At 44.2% G+C, this 21,294-nt stretch overlaps 1 protein-coding gene across 1 annotated transcript in view; it reads right to left on the bottom strand.

The window, feature by feature from the left end:
* Positions 1-17,274, bottom strand: part of hells (helicase, lymphoid specific) — a 49,447-nt gene extending 32,173 nt beyond the window's left edge. The window contains exons 1-7 of the mRNA XM_052027558.1: positions 17,146-17,274; positions 15,891-16,013; positions 14,174-14,218; positions 12,366-12,405; positions 8,799-8,863; positions 7,360-7,398; positions 5,960-6,190 (exon numbers count right to left, since the gene is read on the bottom strand). Of these exons, the coding sequence (XP_051883518.1) occupies positions 5,960-6,190; positions 7,360-7,398; positions 8,799-8,863; positions 12,366-12,405; positions 14,174-14,218; positions 15,891-16,013; positions 17,146-17,268 (666 nt within the window). The 5' untranslated portion in view covers positions 17,269-17,274. The remainder of the gene's footprint in view (positions 1-5,959; positions 6,191-7,359; positions 7,399-8,798; positions 8,864-12,365; positions 12,406-14,173; positions 14,219-15,890; positions 16,014-17,145) is intronic.
* Between the last annotated feature and the right edge of the window lie 4,020 nt (positions 17,275-21,294).

A 21,294-nucleotide genomic window follows, 5' to 3' on the forward strand; every position in this document is an offset into this window, starting at 1 on the left:
TGTATAATTACTAATGTTATACATATTATTTTGTACTAATTTGCAAATTAGTAAAAAGATTGAAAAAGAAAAGTTTACTGAGCCAATCAAACAGAAATCATATTTGACTAATCCATTTATCTACTCTGCCAGCTATAGCCTGATAAAGGGACGTGGTGTACTTAGACTTCAAGACCTTTAATAAGGTGCCACACAAGATTATTAAAAAAAATTAGAATGCATGGTACTGGGAATGATGTACTGTATGGATTGAAAATTGGTCAGCATACGAAAATCAAAGTAGTAACAAATGGGTCATTTTCTGGTTGGCGGGCTGTAATCAATGGGGTGCCGCAAGGACCAGTGCTGGCGACCCAGCTGGTCACAATCTAAATGAATGATTTGGATGGAGGGATAAAGGGTAATGTATCCAAATTTGCAGACAATATAAAGCTGGGTGGCAGGAAGCTTCAAGGGGAATATAGACAGGTTAAATGAATGGGCGAGAACAAGACACACGGAATCTAATGTGGAAAGATATCTATGTAATTCACTTTGTTTATAAAAAAAAATTAAAGATTTGTAGCGACTCATCGTCCGGGCAAGCGAACCAGCTCAGCAGTTGGGTCGCACGTCATCAGAGCGGCGAGGCCCAAGATGGTGGTGGGCCTTCGTCTTCCCCGAGCGACAGGGAGAACCCACGCGCGGGAAAGACTTGATGACGTAGCATATACGTCATTGCCGTTTGGATTGGGCGGCAACAGTCTCTCTTAAAAGGCCCGCGCAAGGCGGGAAAATAAACCAGTTCTTGTTTGGAAACCCTTCAACTAGCATCTTGTTTTTTCACATCGCGATAGTGACCACTACATTGGTGACCCCGACGGTCCAAACGGATTTTGGACCCACACAATGGACAACAACGCAGCAGCCAACGCAGTGGCACTCAAGCTGCCCACCTTTTGGGCACTTCGTCCCAGCGTCTGGTTCGACCAGGCCGAAGCGCAATTCCACCTTCGGCAGATCACCTCCGACTCCACAAAGTACCACGATGTGGTCAGCTCTCTGAACCAGGAGACAGCTGCCCAGGTTGGAGACTTCATCCAGTCTCCTCCAGAGGAAGATAAGTACCCGGCTTTCAAAGACCTTCTGATTCGGACCTTCGGCCTCTCCCGTCGTGAGCGCACCGCCCGCCTGCTTCATCTCGACGGCCTGGGGGACAGATCCCCATCTGCCCTAATGAATGAGATGCTAGCATTGGCCAAGGGACACAAGCCCTGCCTGATGTTCGAACAGGCCTTCCTCGAACAACTACCCGATGACATCCACCTGCTGTTAGCCGACGCCGACTTCAGCAACCCACGCGAGGTAGCCGCCCGGGCGGATGTCCTGTGGAAGGCCAAACGCGAGAGCGGTTTGTCCGTCGGCCAAATCACCAGGCCGCGAGCCCAACACCCACCTCGACCAGTCCCAGCAACCGTGCGACCACACCCCAGAAACACAGACGACAACACTGGCGACCAGCTGTGTTTCTACCATCAGAGGTGGGGCGCGGAGGCCCGTCGATGCTGCCCACCCTGCAAGTTTCAGGGAAACGCCAGGGCCAGCTGCCTCTGACGGCTACGGTGGCTGGCTGCCGACAAAGCCTCCTATTCGTTCAGGACAAGCAGTCTGGGCGGCGTTTCCTCGTCGATACTGGAGCAGAGGTCAGTATTTTGCCCCCAACTGGCCGCGACACTCGTAACAGGCAACCAGATCCTGCACTCAATGCCACAAACGGCACAACGATACGGACTTTCAGTACCCGTACACTTCAATTACAATTCGGCAGCAGCCGTTTTACCTGGACCTTTACCCTTGCCACCGTCGCCCGACCACTCCTAGGAGCCGATTTCCTTCGGGCCCACAACCTGTTAGTTGACCTGCGAGGGAAGCGGTTAGTCCACTCCAGAACTTTCCAGACCTATCCCCTGGGGGAAACCAGCCAACCAGCCCCGCACCTGGACTCCATTTCCCTGTCTGGCAACAAGTTCACCAAGCTCCTAGCCGAATTCCCATCAGTTTTGGCACCTCAGTTTACAAATTCTAGGCCCAAACACGGGGTGTGACACCACATCATTACTACAGGGCCACCACTTCATGCCCGAGCACGACATCTACCTCCAGACAAGCTCCGCCTGGCAAAGGAAGAGTTCCGTCGCATGGAGGAACTGGGGATTGTTCGCAGGTCAGACAGCCCCTGGGCCTCCCCCCTGCACATGGTCCCCAAAGCCACCGGTGGGTGGAGGCCTTGCGGCGACTACCGCAGGCTGAATGACGCCACCACCCCGGACCGCTACCCCATCCCTCACATCCAGGACTTCACAGCGAACCTACATGGGGCCCGCATCTTTTCCAAAGTGGACCTCGTTCGAGGATACCACCAAATCCCGGTCCATCCAGATGACGTCCCCAAAACTGCGATTATCACCCCATTTTGCCTTTTCGAATTCCTTTGAATGCCATTCGGCCTTAAGAACGCCACGCAGACCTTCCAGTGGCTGATGGACACGGTAGGCCGAGACCTGGACTTCGTGTTCATTTACCTAGATGACATATTAATCGCCAGCCGTGACCGCCAAGAACACCTTCCCCACCTCCGCCAGCTGTATTCCCGTCTCCGTGATTTTGGCCTCACGATCAACCTGTCCAAGTGCCAATTCGGACTTGACTCTATCGATTTCCTCAGCCACAAAATCACCAGTAACAGGGCAACACCCCTACCCGCCAAGGTAGAAGCTATCCGCCATTTTGCCCGCCCCAACACGGTCAAAGGCCTACAGGAATTCCTTGGGATGGTCAACTTTTACCATCAGTTCATCCCTGCAGCAGCCCGTATCATGCACCCTTTGTTCTTGCTGATGGCTGGTAAGGGCAAGGACATCACCTGGAACGACGAGGCTGCGGCTGCCTTCGTTAAGGCCAAGGATGCCCTGGCAGATGCCACGATGCTTGTACACCCTAGGACAGACGTCCTAACCGCCCTCACGGTGGACGCATCCAACACCGCAGTTGGTGGGGTACTAGAACAACTAATCAAAGGCCGTTGGCAACCCTTGGCATTTTTTAGCAAGCACCTTAGACCACCCGAACTGAAATACAACGCTTTTGATCGGGAACTTCTAGCACTGTATCTGGCGGTCCGGCATTTCCGGTACTTTCTAGAAGGTAGGCCTTTCACCGCTTTCACTGACCATAAGCCTTTGTCCTTTGCCTTCTCCAAAGTCTCCGATCCCTGGTCAGCTCGTCACCAGAGACATTTGTCCTACATTTCTGAATTCACAACGGATATCCAACATGTCTCTGGAAAGGACAATGTCGTTGCTGATGCACTTTCCAGACCGACCATCCACAACCTGTCCCTGGGTGTTGACTACACGGCCCTAGCTGACACACAGCAAGCCAACGACGAGCTGCCCAGCTACAGAACCGCAGTCTCGGGCCTGCAGCTCCGAGATTTCTTGGTTGGTCCAGGTCGGCAGACCCTCCTTTGCGACATCGCAACAGGTCAACCCCACCCTATAGTCCCTGCAGCCTGGCGGAGACGCGTTTTTGACTCGGTACATGGGTTGGCGCACCCGTCCATCAGATCAACTGTCCGACTGGTCGCCAGCAAGTTTGTCTGGCATGGCCTGCACAAACAGGTCAGTGAGTGGGCCAGGACTTGTCCACACTGCCAGACATTCAAAATCCAACGACGCACCAAAGTCCCGCCACAGCAGTTCGAGCCTACCTGTCAAAGGTTCGACCACATCCACGTTGACCTTGTGGGCCCTCTGCCGGTTTCAAGAGGAGCCCGGTACCTCCTTACCATTGTGGACCAGGAGGCAACATTGTGGACCGAGGTGGCCAGAGGCAACCCCTCTATCTGACATCATGACTGATTCCTGCGCCCGGGCGCTGCTCACAACTTGGATCTCATGTTTTGGTGTTCCGGCCCATCACTTCAGACAGAGGCCCCCAGTTCACATCCAGCCTCTGGTCTGCATTAGCGAACATGCTAGGGACGCAGCTGCACACCACCACGGCCTACCATCCTCAATCAAACGGGTTAGTGGAACGTTTTCACCACCATCTGAAATCAGCCTTGATGGCCTGCCTGAAGGGTCCTAACTGGGTCGACGAATTACCTTGGGTCCTGCTTGGCATACACACTGCCCCCAAGGAAGACCTCCACGCTTCATCAGCTGAACTTGTGTACAGGGCACCCCTGGTTGTCCCAGGGGATTTCATACTTGCCCTTCGGGACCAAGGGGAACAATCCACGGCAGTCCTGCAAAGACTGCGCGAGAGGCTCGGCAACTTGGCCCCGATTCCCACCTCACGGCACGGTCAAGCCCCATCCTGTCAGCCCAAAGAACTACGAGACTAAGTTTGTTTTCATTCGCAGGGGCACACCTCGGGCACCGTTGCAACGACCATACGAGAGGCTGTTCTGGGTCATCAGGAATAATGGATCCACCTTTATTTTGGACACTGGGGGCAGGGAACAGGTCTTCACGATGGACCGCCTCAAACCGGCCCATTTAGATCTGCAACAACCGGTTGAGGTTTCAGCACCGCGACGCAGAGGCCAACCTCCTAAGTGGCGGCTAACCCTGCTGACCTTGGGGACTGTATCGCCGGTTCTGGGGGGGGTTTGTGTAGCAACTCACCGTCCGGGCAAGCGAACTGGCTCGGCAGTCGGGTCGCACGTTATCGGAGCGGCGAGGCCCAAGATGGCGGTGGGCCTTTGTCTTCCCCGAGTGACGGGGAGAACCCGCGCGCGGGAAAGACTTGATGACATAGCATATATGTCATTGCCGTTTGGATTGGGCGGGAACAGTCCCTCTTAAAAGGCCCGCGCAAGACGGGAAAATAAACCAGTTCTTGTTTGGAAACCCTTCAACTAGCATCTTGTTTTTTCACATCGCGATAGCGACTGCTACAGATTGATTTTAAGCACCAATTTTGAAAGGTTTTGGTTTTGAGAAGGACCAAGGTGTCTTTGTCCACTAATTATTCAAATTTAACATTCAGCAAGCAGTTAGAAAAGCAGTTTGTTGCCTTAACTGAAGAAAATTTCAGAACAGGAGTAAAAAAAACATTTTGCTCCAATTTTAGATGGGCCTGATGCAGCCACTTCTGGGAAAAAAAGTACATACAGGTTTGGTTTCCCTACCTAAAGGATGAATCTACCTGAGGGAGCACAGTTACCACACTGAAACTGATTCCTGCGATAGTTGGTTTGTTGTCAAGGAGAAATTAAGCAGATGGATCTATACTTTCAAATTTGGAGTGAAAGATGATCCCAGTGGAACATCCAAAATTCTTACAGGACTCGACAGGCCGGATGCAGGGATGATGTCTCTTGGACTGGAGTGTTGGCAGTCAGGGACCAGTATCTCACAAATAAGTGGTTGGACAATCGCGAAGAAATTTTTTTTTCCACCCAGAGGTACAGAACCTGGAGTTCTCTACCCAGACAACCTGTAGAGGCCCAGTTACTGAGTACAACTAAGGCAAAGATTGATAGATTTTTATTTACTAAGGGTTGTGCAAAGAGTAGCATTGAGGTGGAAGATCAGCCATGATCTCATTGAAATGATGAAGCAGACATGAAGAACAAATAATACAAGGAACAGAAATAGAAGTTAACCATGTATCCAAGTCATCCATCTCCACCCATAAATTACCGTTGTTCCCCAAAAGGCCTGAGCCTTTCCTCAGCTATCCTCTTATTCTTTATGCAATTACCTAAAAATTTAAATACTTTCTTAAACAGGGCAAAATGTAGAACCATTCCATAAAATTAAAACAATAAACATTACCGACTCCTACACATGCTATTCCAATACCAGCCCACAGTGCCACTTATCAAAGATTACTGAGTGATCTGGATTTGGCTTTGAGTAATCTCCCCTCCCAGATACTGGACTGAAACAAATGGCCATTAAAAACTCACCCTGAGCCACTCCATACCCTCCACTTGGTACCACCTCATCACTCCATTTGTGAAGAGTTTAGGCTGTTGATATGGAACTGGCTGGCCATCCACCAACCTTACAGGATCCCAGAGATGCTGAGAGTTGTGGCGAACTGTCTGTGTCAACCTGTCCTTGATAGCAGAATTTGAATCCTGGTTCTTCTCTGTATCTTCAACCTCAAGTTTTTTCTGAGTCGTGGTGTCGAGATTCTGTTAATGAAGAACAAAATTTACAGAAATTGCTCCTAGGCATTTCTTACTAACTTGACAAAACAGTTCAGAAACTGCAAAATGTCTCATCTGTCAATCACTAAGACATCACGTGCATAGTACATACACTTCTGATCAGCTGCACTGCTGATGAATGTTACTCCTTGCAGCTGCTTCTAGGCAATTTCATGGTAGTCAACTGCTGTGCTATATTATAATCAATTCCCTAGCTTGCAACAGAAATTCACAAGAAATACATAAAAATAAGCTTCTGCAGAGGGGTTGTGCATAGGCCCTGCAGAGGAATGGCAAGTTGGAAAGTTACCATCAGTATACAACCATTATGCTCTTTCTTTTCCTCCTCCTTTCAAATGCCTTGTCCTTTCAAATACCTGATTAGCTGGTATAGGTACCAGAGGGCTACCAGAGTTTTAGAGAAGCTTTTGATTAAAAGCCCTGTAAATAATGGTGAGCAAATAACAAGAAACATCATTTCCTACTTGAATTCCATCCTCACTGTTCAAAAATATAAACGTCCAAGTTAAAAATTCTTGGAGATTGGGGAACCCTTGCAGTTAATGCAATTTACAGTTAACTTCAAAGCCCTTACAAGAGTGATTTACCAGAGTTGATTACACCAGATGGGTTGAGAAACATACAATACCACAGGGGACGAAAAGGACAAGTGCTTAAGATATAGGAAGCCATTTGACCTTTCAAGCCTTCTCTGACATTCAAGGTCATGGCTGATCTTCCATCTCAGAACCATTTTTCCACACTATCCTTATATCCCTCAATTACTCTATTTAATACCCAGAAATCCAATGATCCATTTTGAGTTGACAAAATGACAGAGCATTCACAGCCCTCAAGGGCAGAAAATGCCGAAGGTTCACCAAGGTCTCCATGAAATTTCCCCTCATCTCAATCCTAAATTGCCTACCTCTTATTCTGAGACTTTGACCGCTGGTTCTAGACACCTCATCTGGGAGAAACACGCTCCCCGCATCCAGCCAGTCATGTCCTGTAAGAACTATGTAACTTTTACTTGGTGGTTCTACATGAAACTAATTCTTAAATACCCATGCCAAGACCTGCAAGTGCTTTTGCCTCAACTTCTTGGTTTGTGGCACCACACAGTAGGAACAATTCTTATATTATTGACTTACTTCATCTGTTTTAGCCTTTTTGACTCTTGACAAAATATCCTATAAATAAGAAAAAGTATTTATTAATTTTTATTGATCAAATGGTGATCAATAATCACACTTAACTTTAAGGATACAGACTTTGAACAGACATAATGAATGCAATAAATAATGTGCACACAATTCCTTTACTCTTTACAGCTTTAGTGTTAAAGGAATTAGAACGTGGAGAAATGCACTGTCTTTTAAAGCGCAAGAAGAGATTAAAGGAAAATTCACCTGCCTGGATACTAGTGCTGAGCCACAGTAATTGTTAAAACATTTTAGCTTAGAAAAGGATGAATTGTTTGTTTGAATTTTAAGTCAAGGGCTTTACCCAATGTTTCCAAATTGCTGAAAGTAATATCAGGAGCTAGTAAAATTCCAGGCAGCACAGTGGCACAGCTGCTACCTCAGTACCAGAGAGCCAAGTACCATCAAGCTGTCCGTGTGGACTTCTGCAGATTCTCCACGACCTTGTGGGTTTCCTCCCACATCCCAAAGATGTGCGGCCCGGTAGGTTAATTGGCCACTGTAAATTGCAAAGTGTGTAAGTGAGTGGTAGAATCTGGGAAAGAATTAAAACATGGGACTAATGTAGGATTAGTGTTAATGGGTGGTTGATGGTCAGCATAGACAAAGTGGGCCAAAGGGCCAGTTTCCATACTGTATCTCTCTATAACCCTATGGAACCTGTGGCGATGACTCATTGGGGTGGTGGTGGTGGTCGCGTGGGTGGGTGGGGGTAGGGAAGTGGAGTGAAGTTGAAAAGCTGAATCTGTATTCAAAAAGAATAGGGAAAATTTTAAGCAACTATGAAATGTTTTTCTTACAAATAGCCATTCAAGCAGGGGTGGAACACTAACAACTACAAGTTACATGCCATAATAATCTGGGCAGAAGTCACTGGTAGCTGCTCTGCAATTTTAAACCAACAGCATGGCAGATCAGCTTCACCATAGGTCCAGACTGCATGCAACTACTCACAGCACTTCTTAGATGCAGCAAGACTGGAGAATGGCTAACCAATTCTGTATCATTTCAACTATATCACAAATAAACTAACATTAACAATTGTCTGATGAAAAGATAATTTATAGCCTATAAAAGCTGTTTGAAAAAGTGAAAAGGGCCAGCAAAGGGGCCCAAGGTAAAAGGTTATTTATAGTTGGAACCAGCATAAGAATGACAACCTTATACTGCATTTCTATAATTTTATCAATAATATGGAATAACTGAAGGGAGAGCAGTGACAGACCCTACAGGCACATAAGTGGCTTGAACTGGTGCATTCTCAAAAGGCAAAATTTGAGGAAATCTGCAGTACAAGCAGCACAGAACTGAGGGCATTAGAGTCCTCTTCACCACACACATCAGGGACAACAGACTCCGTGCTACCTTCAGTAGAACATGCACATTACCTCCTTAGTGATGTAATCTGAAATACTGTACGCTCCTTCTTCTCTTCCCCTTTTCTTCTTTATTGCTAAAGTTTATAAAATCAGAAAGTAAATTTACCTAGCAGGCTCCTTGAATAATGCACATAACTTGATCAGGTCGAAATAAGTTAAGGGACTTCCCCAACTCACTACTGAATCCTCAAACATTATTTGCATCTTCAGAATAAATCACAGGATCAAGGGAATGGATTAGCATTCATCTGTTGACACTGCAGATGACAAAGGCACGGCATTTGTTAACCCCAGCAATGCCAGGCCATTTCAGGCACATCCAGACAGATTTAAAAGATGGCAGATTTCCTTCCCATATAATTTTTTTTAAAAAAAGGAAAAATTACTTTGTAGACCAAGTTTATAAAAAAACTCAGACAGTAGGCTCAGAAATAGCCTTTTTAGTTATCAACTGAAAATAGACCATGAGACTTAATAAGTATTTCTCATTACAACCTTCTCAAAAGGCAAAATCCAAGAAAATCTACATACAAGCAGCACACAACTGAGGGCACTGGAGTCTTCGTCACTGCACGCAACATCAGGGACAAGAGACTCTGTGCTAGCTTCAGTAAATTTTCTACTTGGATTCATCAAACAGTAGGCACTGCAAACCCAGAGATCACCAACTCTCCTTTCTGACCTAAAGTATACCAATTCAGTCACTTTGACAAAGACATTTGTCAAATCCTAAAAGTTAGAGCCTATAATGTTAAAATTCTGATTTATTTAACTTCGTCTAGAGTCAAGTGAAAATTTAGGGCCCTCGGTTAGTCACTGCTAATGTCCTAGATTAATGCAAAATACATTAACCATAGTCATTAAGGATAAAGTTAATATGAATAATAAATGCTCTCTGTTGCAGTGATTGAATGTTAGAGGAAGAGGACCAAAGTGCCAGGATGGAAGAGAGGAGCATGAGAGAAAGGCTGGTTTGACCTTCAGCTCTGCCCCTATTATAAGTCTATGATGTATGACTGCAATGAAGGAGAGTGAAATGAAGAGCAAATTGAAGCATAGAAAATAGAGCAAGCAGGAGAGACCTTTTCCCTTAGAGTTCAAAAATCTGGGGGAGGGGGGTGGTGGGATGAAGAACATGAAGTAACTGGTTGAAAAATTGGAGAAGAGGAAAAAATCTGTGCTTCATGCAGAGACTGGGAGGAGGTTTGGAACTCAATGACTGAAAAAGGCGATGGAGACAGAAAAGTCCATCACATTAAAGTAAGGGGAGCACAGTGGTACAGCAAGTAGAGCTGCTGCCTCACAGCTACAGTGACCAAGATTCAATAATGACTTCCAGTGCCATCTGTGAATGTTTGCATGTTCTCCCTATGATTGTGTGGGTTTCCTCCCACATCCCAAAAATGTGCAGGTTGGTAGGTTAACTGGTCACTGGTAAATTGCCCCTAATGTGTAGATGTGTGGGAGAATCTGGGGAGACGTGGGGGCAGGGGTGGGGAAGGGGATGATGGAAATGTGGGGAGAATAAAATAGGTTACAATAGGATTAGTATAAAAATGAGTGCTTGATGGTTAGCGTGGACTCAGAGAGCTGAAGGTCTTGTTTCCCTGCTGTATCTCTCCATGACTATGACTCTAGCTCAGACAGACCTCGTACTGAGAGATTTGTCGCTCTTTTTTTTGCTCTGCAGATACCTCATCTTTGTGTTGTCAATTTGTGATTCAATGACTTCTGTTCAATCTACCTTCAAGTAGGTTCCCCCCCCCCAATCACCTGAAACCTCTGAACAAGAACATTCAGATGCCAGTCCAGCCCCAATATTTTTTTAAATATTCCAATCTCATTTGTACCAGTTCTGAATTTATGAGTTTCACTTCCCATACCCCTGCCAAATAGTTTAATCCTTGCCCAAATAAACTATCACGAATAAATCTGCCTGCGAGGCTGTCAATCCTAGATCTGTTGGGGCAAAACCTGCCAGGCACATACAGGTCCTACTTTGCTCAGAACAATTCCAATGTCAAGAGTCTGAAGCTCCCACTTCCTGCAGCACTTCTCCAGCCACATTCACCTGCACCATCCACTATTTCTATGTTCACTAGTGAAATGCACCATGAGTAATCTGGAGATTACCATCTTTAAGGTCAATTAGAACACTGAAAAGGTTCATGGATAGGAAAGGTTTAGACAGATATGGACCAAATGCAGGAAAATGGGACTAGTTCAGGAAGGCACTTTGGTCAGCATGGACAAGTTGGGTCGAAGGGCCTGTTTCTGCACTGTATAATTCCAACACTAGGTCCTCAAATTTAACATTACTCAAACTTGAGTTCTCCAATTGCCTTATTCAGATGCAAAAATCAGATTAAAAAAAGTCATTTCGATGACTCCATCTTTAGCGGTTAGCATAACGCTTTATAGCGCCAGCGACCCAGGTTCAATTCCGGCCACTGTCTGTAGGGAGTTTGTACGTTCTCCCCGTGTCTGCGTGGGTTTCCTCCGGGTGCTCCGGTTTCCTCCCACATTCCAAAGACGTATGGATTAGGAAGTTATGGGCATGCTATGTTGGTGCCGGAAGCGCGGCGACACTTGCGGACTGCCTCCAGAGCAGTCTACACAAACAGATGCATTTCACTGTGTGTTTCCATGTACATGTGACTAATAAAGATATTTTATCTCATCTCTTAGAGCAGAAATACAGTAAGCAATGGCTAGGCTAGAAAGGCAAACGCTGCACTTTGTTTCCAAAATACTCTACCAGTAACACTACTGAACATGCTAGGACCTGAGCTTTGTAGATTTTGTTTTAAACATTGCTGAGTCCTCAGCCTGCAGTTTGTGGAGATTGGGAATAGCCACTATTCCTAGAAGCAGAGGTATTTGCCAGATGCTTCTAAAGTCATGCCACCAAATGGTCCAAGTAACTTTTCCTGGAGCACTGTGAACTGGAAGCAAATTTAGCAAATTGCACTCATGTCTGTGACTTCGAATAGTTGACAGTAACCAGTGATCCTTTTGATGGGTCTGTTCCATCCAAAGGCTGGGGTCACGCAAAATACAGGATAGGAAGCCACTTAGAGCAGTGCTCATCTCTAGCAGAACGCCATTTTCACAAACATGCCAAGTACATTACCCCAGAGCATGCAATTCCACTTGTAACAAGGTTGAATGAAGAACAAAGAGATAAAAAGCAATGAGCATCTATGCAGTTGAGAGATTCCAGGGACAGGCATCTTGAAGCTGTTAATTTTCAAGCAAATGTACCATCAATTTACCACAAGTTTAGCTGGTAAGTTAGAGTATAAAATAATTAGATCCATTTAACCAAACACCTCTTGCTTGAGGACAAGAATTACTAATACCATTATGAATTTGAACCACTTTTTAATTATCTGAAAATTTCAATTTTATGAAAAACCCCAGGAATATTGGTGTGCTACATCAAACATATTTTCTTTAAAAAAAAAGTCAGGTAAATATGTGATTAGCTGGATGCCTCAACACAAAAGTGGCTCTCATCATCCTAGGAACAAACTGTTCAACAAGATCGATATGGTTTTAAAAGCACATACATACCTGTTTTGTTCTCTTCTATTGATGAATTATTTCCCTGCACCTTTAAACATATAAAATGAGTGGTCAAATTTGCAGCTTCACCATCCTCAATCATTTTTGCTTCCAACCTTTCCCAGCAATACCCCCCAACACAAAACAATCTGTCAGTTCTGCTTCCATCTTGCATAAAATCTGCTGGATCCAACCACCACACCATTTCCCCACCCTATCCCACAGGAAATTCTGGCCTCCAATGGTCAATAATTTCCTGAACCCAACTTCAAGATACAGGTATTTGGCAGCACAATTTCCCTTGCAAAAAAAATCAAAAATGCTTGATTACATGTCTGAACCTTGGGTGCAACTGGACAGTTCTGCAGCAGGTCAGTGACCACAATGGCCTTCACCATCCCACACAATTCTAGTACACACAGCCACTTAATTAATGTAGACTTTAGTCAAGATTCCTTTTAGATTGAGAGATTGAAACATAGGGTAGATAGTCAAAATCTTCCCACAGTAGGGCTATCAAAAACAAGTGGGCATAGTTTTAAGGCAAGAGGTATGAGATTAAAGGGGAATTGCATGGATCAGTTGCTTTTTTATTGAAATACACAGAAAGTGGTTGGCATCTTGGTCACAGTGCCAAAGGAGGTGGTGAATCAAATACAAGAATACATTTAAGAGGCATTTAGACAGACACAACAATAGGCAAGGCACAGAAGGATATAGTCCTAATGTTGTCAAATGGGATTGGTGTAGATGGGGAAAAAAGGTCAGCATGGACATGGTATGCTGAAAGGCCTGTTTCTGTGTGGCACAACTACAAAAAAAAACTAACACTGGAAAAAAGCTACATATTCATTATCTCAAACTTGCTGAAAAGTTTAAAAACCAGGAAGTTCGAAGCAAGGCTTGATGGAGTTACCCATGTCACCAAAACAGAAAGAACTAAATCTGAAAAACAACTCGATTTGAGTTCTGGAAAATACAGAACCAGAAAAAAATAGTGGAAAGTTAGACTGATTCACATTCCAGAAGAATTAAGAAATTTGAATCGGAAGTTCCTAGATTTAATACTGGATATGTTGATACATTTATTGTCATACTTATAATACCGCAGGGAACAAGATCCAAGGTGTTAGATTTGGCTCAGAGATTAAAATCTCTCCAGTGTCATAAAAATCATGAGTCACTATGTGCCCTTCGGGAATGGAATCCTTGTCCAACCTAGGCATCTCCAGAACCACAGCAACATGGTTAACTCTTAATTAACCTTTTGGGTGACCCAGTAAGATAGTTGATTGCGCAAAAAAAATAAAACCAGACTACACAACCACCTTCACCACAGGAATTGCAGCAATTCAAGGCAGCACCTTCACCTGGATGCTGCCTGACGGCTTTAAACTTTGTCCTTCCCAGCAACACCCTCATCCCATGAGTGAACGGCAATAAAAATGCAAATCTGACTGCCAGGTTTTCCTACTGGAGAAGCACACTTCAAAAGTACGCATAATAAATGTATTTTGTTTTTAAACCCATTTTAAGCATAGAAATCTTATACCATGGAATGGACAATTAATGCTCTACGCCCTGAGGAGGAATTTCACAACGGAGGTGTTGGAGTGTGGAATGTAACGGTGCCAGAGAGTGGCTATGAATATTTAAACCTTTGATGCAGACTGCCAATCATTACTTGCTATGGGTTTTTGACAGTGCAGGAGTGTGAAATGGCAAGTGCCCTGGCATCAATATTTCATACCATAATGAACATAGACAAATAATCTCCCAACCATGTATTGCAATATATATATCTCTTGAACCATTACCAGCAGCTTCTTCTTCTTTTCAAGCTTCTCTTTCCTTTTTTGTTCCTATTAGAAACAAAGACATAGTTTTTTTTCCAGCATTTCAGTATGACAGAAAATCTTTTATCTTTAAAATGCCTGTATGTTTTAAAACAAATAAAATTACATACAAAGTTCCCCAACAGCAATGGAGGGGATAACAACATGCAAATCCTCTCAGGTTAAAACAATTTATCCACTTCTGAAGTGTGCAAGCACATGCAAGCACATACGCCTACACAAACACGCAGTTTCAGAGAAATTTCCCTTGGACGGTGATTCTCGTGCACAAACCTTTGTCTTTAGGGTAGAAGCAAGCACAATTTGGCTCTGCAGATCAACCTAAACATTTTCCAACAAAGGGCCACTGGATAGTAAACTGATGTAGGGGTCCAGGCTGATTGTTCCTCTGTCCATTCAAAGACTACAGAACCAACTAACTCCCCAATTTAGCAAAGACTTGGTTCGAATGATTTAATGACAACAATGAACAATGTTCTTCAGCCACCAAACCCAAAAGGTCAGATAGATTAAACAAAACAAAGATCAGGAGTCCTGAACCAACAAAATATTTCAAGTTGCAATGAAAATTAAAGCAATAATCTGTCACCTATATGGGTAGCACTAAGGGAGGAAATGTTGATTTTGATGTAGAAGAGAGCACAAACATGAACTTATCCCTTCAGCTCCTTCACAGTCCATGTACACACTCATGTCACAGGCTCTTGCCACCCATTTAATTCACAGATACAAACTTCTGCAAAGCAGTTGGAATAACAATTCAAGCAAACTGCATAGAACCACAGAACACTACAGCACAGAAGACAGGCCATTCGGTCCTTCTAGTCTGTGCCGAAACTTTATTCCGCTAGTCCCATTGACCGCACCCAGTCCATAACCCTCCAGACCTCTCCCATCCATGTATCTATCCTATTTATTCTTAAAACTTAAGAGTGAGCCCGCATTTACCATGTCAGATGGCAGCTCATTCTACACTCCCAACACTCTCTGAGTGAAGAAGTTCCCCCAATGTTCCCCCTAAACCTTTCCCCTTTCACCCTAAAGCCATGTCCTCTCGTACTTATCTCTCCTAATCCAGATGGAAAGAGCCTACTCACATTTACTCTGTCTATACCCTCAATTTTGTAAACCTCTATCAAATCTCCCCTCATTCTTCTATGCTCCAAGGAATAAAGTCCTAACCTGTTCAATCTTTCCCTGTAACTCAACTTCTGAAGACCTGGCAACATTCTAGTAAATCTTCTCTGCACTCTTTCAATCTTACTGATATCCTTCCTATAGTTAGGTGACCAGAACTGCACACAATACTCCAAATTTGGTTTCACCAATGTCTTATATAACCTCACCATAATCTCCTATACTCAATACTTTGATTTATGAATGCCAGGATGCCAAAAGCCTTCTTTACAACCCTGTCTACCTGTGACGCCACTTTCAGGGAATTATGTATCGGAACTCCCAGATCCCTTTGTTCCTCTGCACTCCTCAGTGCCCTACATATGCAGGATATCAAAATATTGGAAGCATCACTTGGCTTATCAGAGTACAAGGTGGAAATGTGATCCTGGGCATTTTAGTAGGCTACCCATTTATCATTGCATTTTTCAGCTCTGGCTATCACATTCCTCCCCAGTGGCAATGTGCCTTGAAGCTAAGAGAATAAAACCAGAGTTGCTACCTCCTGTTGCTGTTGCTCCATCTTCATCAGCAAGAACTTGGAGTAAATATTACTCTTCTCCAGTAAATGCTGTAATCGCTTGTAACGCATTTCACGCGAGTCTTTTTCCCAAAACATTTTGGCCTGAACAAAGAAAAGCATCAACAGATTTGGAACAAAAACAAACACAGCAATGTACCAAATCATTGCGGTTTACTTAATGTAAAAACAGAAAATGAGTCACAAGATTCATTTATGAATACATAACTCGTTTTAGACACAAATAAGTAATTTCCTTTTACAGCAGATCAATCCAGCCTGCTCAACATTTCATTGCACTCCAATCCTGCTTTAATGACTCCAAGTACAGTAGGGTCAGCATGGTGCAATGGTAAACACCCATTTTCAAACTGACATTTTTTGACATGGCTGCTTAAAGTAGAGGGGACAGAATTCTCTCATAATCCTTGTCATTGGCCCTCCTTTTTGACAAATAGATAAACTAATTATTTACTTTCGAAGGATGCTGGTGTTTCCAAAATCAACTGCTATATTTAACTGTTGCAACAGTAAATGAGCTTTTAATTATAAAATGATTATTCCAGAATTTTGTTTTTATTTCATTTTCTCATTAGGAGATGCACACCCTCACTCAAAGATGTAGCAGGGCACCATAAAGGTTCACACTTCAAAAGTATTAGAAGAAAAAACTTCAAGCACGGGGGAGAAAAACATCTCTTAGACTTCCCGTCTTAAGCCGAACTTCTCAACCCATGTCTCCTAAGCATTTGGAAAGTGAATAGCAAATTATCCCACTTTTGATTTTAGCTTGTGGTTCCAGGCTAGGAAGGGAATCACCCTGTAATCATTCAATTATAAATTATACTTGGCTATGACTTCCGTAACTCACCACACCTGACTGACTTTTGAAGACAGTACTGAATTTGCAGAAACTCATTTATGTTCAGCCAAAACAGTGAGTGGAGAGATGGCTGTGTTAAATGAACAGACATTGTGCATCCCAAAGTAAAATAAAGCGAATCCCATCAAGGCGTCAAAGTTAATTTAAATTTCTAAAACTCAACCTTCTCAATCCATTTGATTTTATGCACACAAAAACTTTTCAGCTGCTCAGAGCTAACACTGTGTCCTGCCTGATGAACATGCCTGAAGTTGCTGAAGGTTTTTGTAAGGGAATGATGTGCGAAATAGCCTGTGCTGTGCAGCTGCTGATACTGTGCATTACAATGCAACTTAAAGTTAACAATGCAACTACCTGTTCCATCAGCTTCTTCTCTTCCTCCTGACCTTCCTCTTCCAGCTGCCTCTCTTCTTCCAACATGCTGGCTGTAATGATCTCATTCACCTCATGCATCTCACCGTTCCTGTGCTCAGCCATGTCGCCGTTCCTAGATTTTGCAGGAAGAAACACAAAGCAGGACATTTATTTGGATAGTTGCACATAAACCCGATTGCTCAGTTAAATATTTTCCAGTAGTAAGTCTAGAGCACATCTCGAAATTATCCCACTTTTGATTTTAGGTCGTGGTCCCAGGCTAGGAAGGGAATCACACTGTAATCAGCCAATTGTAAATAATGTACAGCAATGACTCCCATAAATCATCACACCTGACTGACTTTTGAAGACAAAATACTGAATTTTGCAAAAAACTAATTTGCCTTCGGCCAAGAGTGAGGTGGAGAGACAGCAGTGTGAGATAAACAAATATTGTGCATACCAAAAGAGAACAAAGTGGATCCCACCAAGACCTCATGAAGTCAGCCAACCCTATTCCTCAGCCTCTAACTTTTAGACAAAACTGCACAGTGTAAAGGTTATTCTCGCATTTCCATTAAACTCTGGCTTTATTTCCATTTCCAGCATGTACAGAGCATAAACATCAGTGTGATTCTCCATCTCTGGATTTCTTAGGATGACATCATTGCAAATAAAAATCTTTTCAAGCAGACACCCCAAAATGCTGTACATTTTGCAGCAAAAACAAAACCTGCTGTACACTCTGTGGCATTTATTACATTACTCCTGAATAAACTAAAGCAAACATGAGATACAAGAGAAACTGCAGATGCTGGAAATCTGGAGCAATACACACAAAATGCTGAAGGAACTCAGCAGGTCAGGCAGCATCTATGGAGGGAAATGAACAACGGACTCAGGACTCAATATTCTACTATTATTTTTTTGCTGCCCCAGTTTCCAACATTTGGCTGGACACAGTCTTTTTCCCAGGATAGTGGACTCTAAAAATAGAGGGCATAGTTTTAAAGTGAGAGGGGAAAGATTTAATCGGGACCTGAAGAGCAACTTTTGCCACATACAGAATAAGTTGCCAGAGAAAGCTGTAGGGGTGGGTATAATTACAATGTTTAAAAGACATTTGGACAGGTACATGGATAGAAAAGGGCCTTGTGGGATATGGGCCAAACGCAGGCAAATGGAACTACCTCAGAAAGATATCTTGGTCAGCATGGACAAACTGGCCAAAGGGCCAATTTCCACGCTGTTCAACTCTATGACATCTGCAGCCTTTTATGTCAGCCACTATTTTACCAGTTTAGCAATTTCCACTGTGCAGGTTTCCCTGACTCCATCCCTCTCAATCACTAAAGGCTCTTGTAAAGACATTCATAGAACAAGGAACACTACAGCACAGTACAGGCCCTTCAGCCCACAATGTTGTGCCGACAATTTATCCTGCTCTGAGATCTATCTAACCCTTCCCTCCCACACTGCCCCCCCATTTCTCTATCATTCATGTGTCTATCTAAGAGCCTCTTAAATGTCCCTAATGTATCTGCCCCCACAACCTCTGCAGGGAGTGCGTTCCACACACCCACCACTCTCTGTGTAAAAAAAACTTACCCCTGACGTCCCCCTTATATCCCCCTCCAATCACCTTAAAATTATGTCTCCTCGTGTTAGCCATTGTCGCACTGGGAAAAAGTCACGGACTGTCCACTCGATCTATGCCTCTTATTATCTTGTACACCTCTCTCAAGTCACCCCTCATCCTCCCCTCCAAGGAGAAAAGCCCTAGCTCACTCTACCTATCCTCATAAGACAATTGAATGAGGAACAAGCATACATGAAACTGTACTTCTGTCTTCAACAAGACTAGGAGAGAAATTCCAAATATCACCATGAGATATTTTATTTAACAAGCTGCCCTACAAAGTGGTTTTGATCAAATAACTCAACCAGCAAATAAAAAGGTTGCTCATACTATCCATCCTAAGCCCCAGATCTCAATTTGTTGACACTAGCAGTTTCTCAAACAGCACATGGCTATGGAGAATTTGCATTAAGTCTCCCATATCTCCTCTATATGGCTTTAATGTTTATTCATTTTACAGAATGAGGGCATTGCTGGCAAGGCCAGCATTTATTGTTCATTCCTAACTGCCCTTGAGAAAATGGTGATTAGCCTTCAGTGATGAAATCTGTATTTTTTACTCATTCTCTGTAGTTCAACATTTACCAACAGGGAAATGTTTTTCCCCCCCGCTGGTTACAATAATACTACCTAAATATTAAATTATAACACAGATGAACTTAGCATTTGTCAATCCATTTTAAGTATGTAAAGATGTCCAAAAGAAACAGACTATTCTTGAAAACCTAAGTTAAATCGAGAGAGCTTTTTGAACTGCAAACAGCAGAGTGACGTACACTTCACCACAGGTCCACACTTGATAGTCGTGGTGGCAAGCACTGTATAATCCTAGAAAATATTACTAGCCGTCAAATCTCTGACAGTGGAGGTGAGCAAGAATCCTTTTAAATCTGAACCTTTCTATAGTATCTCACTCCAAAGCCATTAATATACCCAAATACAAAACATAATCTCTCACTGCATAAACCTAGTGCACAGCTTTTTACTTATTATGAAAGAGAAGCAGGCCATTCTGCCCGTAAGGTTCATGTCAGCTCCCAACAAACCAATCAATTCAGTCCTATTTTTCTTCTCCATACTCCCCCGTAGTTCTGCCAAACTCTCTCTCACATGCCCATCAAGACCCCTTTGATTGTTTCTGTCAATTATATACATGGAGGAGTAATTTACAGCAACCAATGAACCTATCAGCACAGCTTTGGGATGTGACAGAAAACCAGAGTACCTGTTTTGGAAACACAGGCAGTCACAAGGAAAACGTGCAAACGCTAGACGCAGTACTCAGGGTCAGGATTAAACCCAGTTCCCTGGAACTGTGAGGCAGCACAAGTGTGCTGCCCAAAACTGAACAGCATACCATCTATTGGCTTAGTTAAATAATTTTCAGAGGGCATGTTACACAACCCAAAGCCCATTTCAGCACCAGCCAGAAATTTCAGAGAAACCGGTGCAAATTATGGACAAATCTCAGAACGTGGCAGCATAAAGTACTCTTCTTAAACCTGATTAAAGTAGCTACAATGTGCTTTAGTAAAACATCTTTCACATCTCAGGAAGTACCAATCGCCATTACGGCCATTATTTTTAAAGCACAGTGACTGGGGTAAAAGGAGAAACAACAGCCAATGCATACACCAAACTGCCATAAAAAGCAATGACCTGTTCCTAAAATTAATGTTACCGTTGATCAGGGGGTAAGTACGAGATAGGAGAACTACCCTGTCCCGTGTCCAACAGTGCCAGGAAGTTTCTACATCCACCTAAAATAGTTTAGCAACTCATCAACACATCCGACAACGCTGCACTCCTTCCACATCTACCTGGCATAGCGCAGCCGCTCTCCTTCGGGGTCTGTGCGAGTGGGACAAGAGGAGGAAACGAGACTGGGAACCAGGCAAGAGGCAGAGAAATGTAAATACATGGTAGAGAGAGGGGGGGAGAGAGAGAGCGAGAGAGATGCAAACAGGGCATTTTCCCACCCACCGTCCGGGACCGCTCCCTCACAGATTGAAGCCCAACCGTGACCACTCGAGCCACCCACCCCTGCAGCCTCGTTAATGGTCACCTACAGCAGGACGCAACCCTCCAGACATCAACTCCCACCCCCTCCACGATCCTCCGTCAATATCCCCCCTCTCCTCCTCCCGGACCGGTCTGTACCTCCCTCCTCGGTCCCCCTCCCGCCACCGGTGCGCCCACCGCCGCACTTGCCCACACCCGGCGCTCCTCTCACCCGCAACCGGCGCTTGACTCGCGCCGCCCGCCGCTTTCGCGCCATTCACCGGCTCATCCAACCGGCGAGACGGGCGGGGGGTGTCGTTGCGGCCAGATCAAGGTTTTGAGGATCAGTCCGAAAATCTAACAGCGTTTATTATGTACCGTAAATAAATAATCGTAACTTGAATGATTATTTAATCCTTCGCCTAACTCCGGGTTCTCTTTTTCGTTGTAACCCGGTTTAGCATCCTGAACCTCCCCACGCGTGACTTCCGAATGGAAAATGCTTCCAG

The sequence above is a fragment of the Pristis pectinata genome, chromosome 12 (assembly GCF_009764475.1).
Source record: "Pristis pectinata isolate sPriPec2 chromosome 12, sPriPec2.1.pri, whole genome shotgun sequence".
Classification (NCBI taxonomy): Eukaryota; Metazoa; Chordata; class Chondrichthyes; order Rhinopristiformes; family Pristidae; genus Pristis; species Pristis pectinata.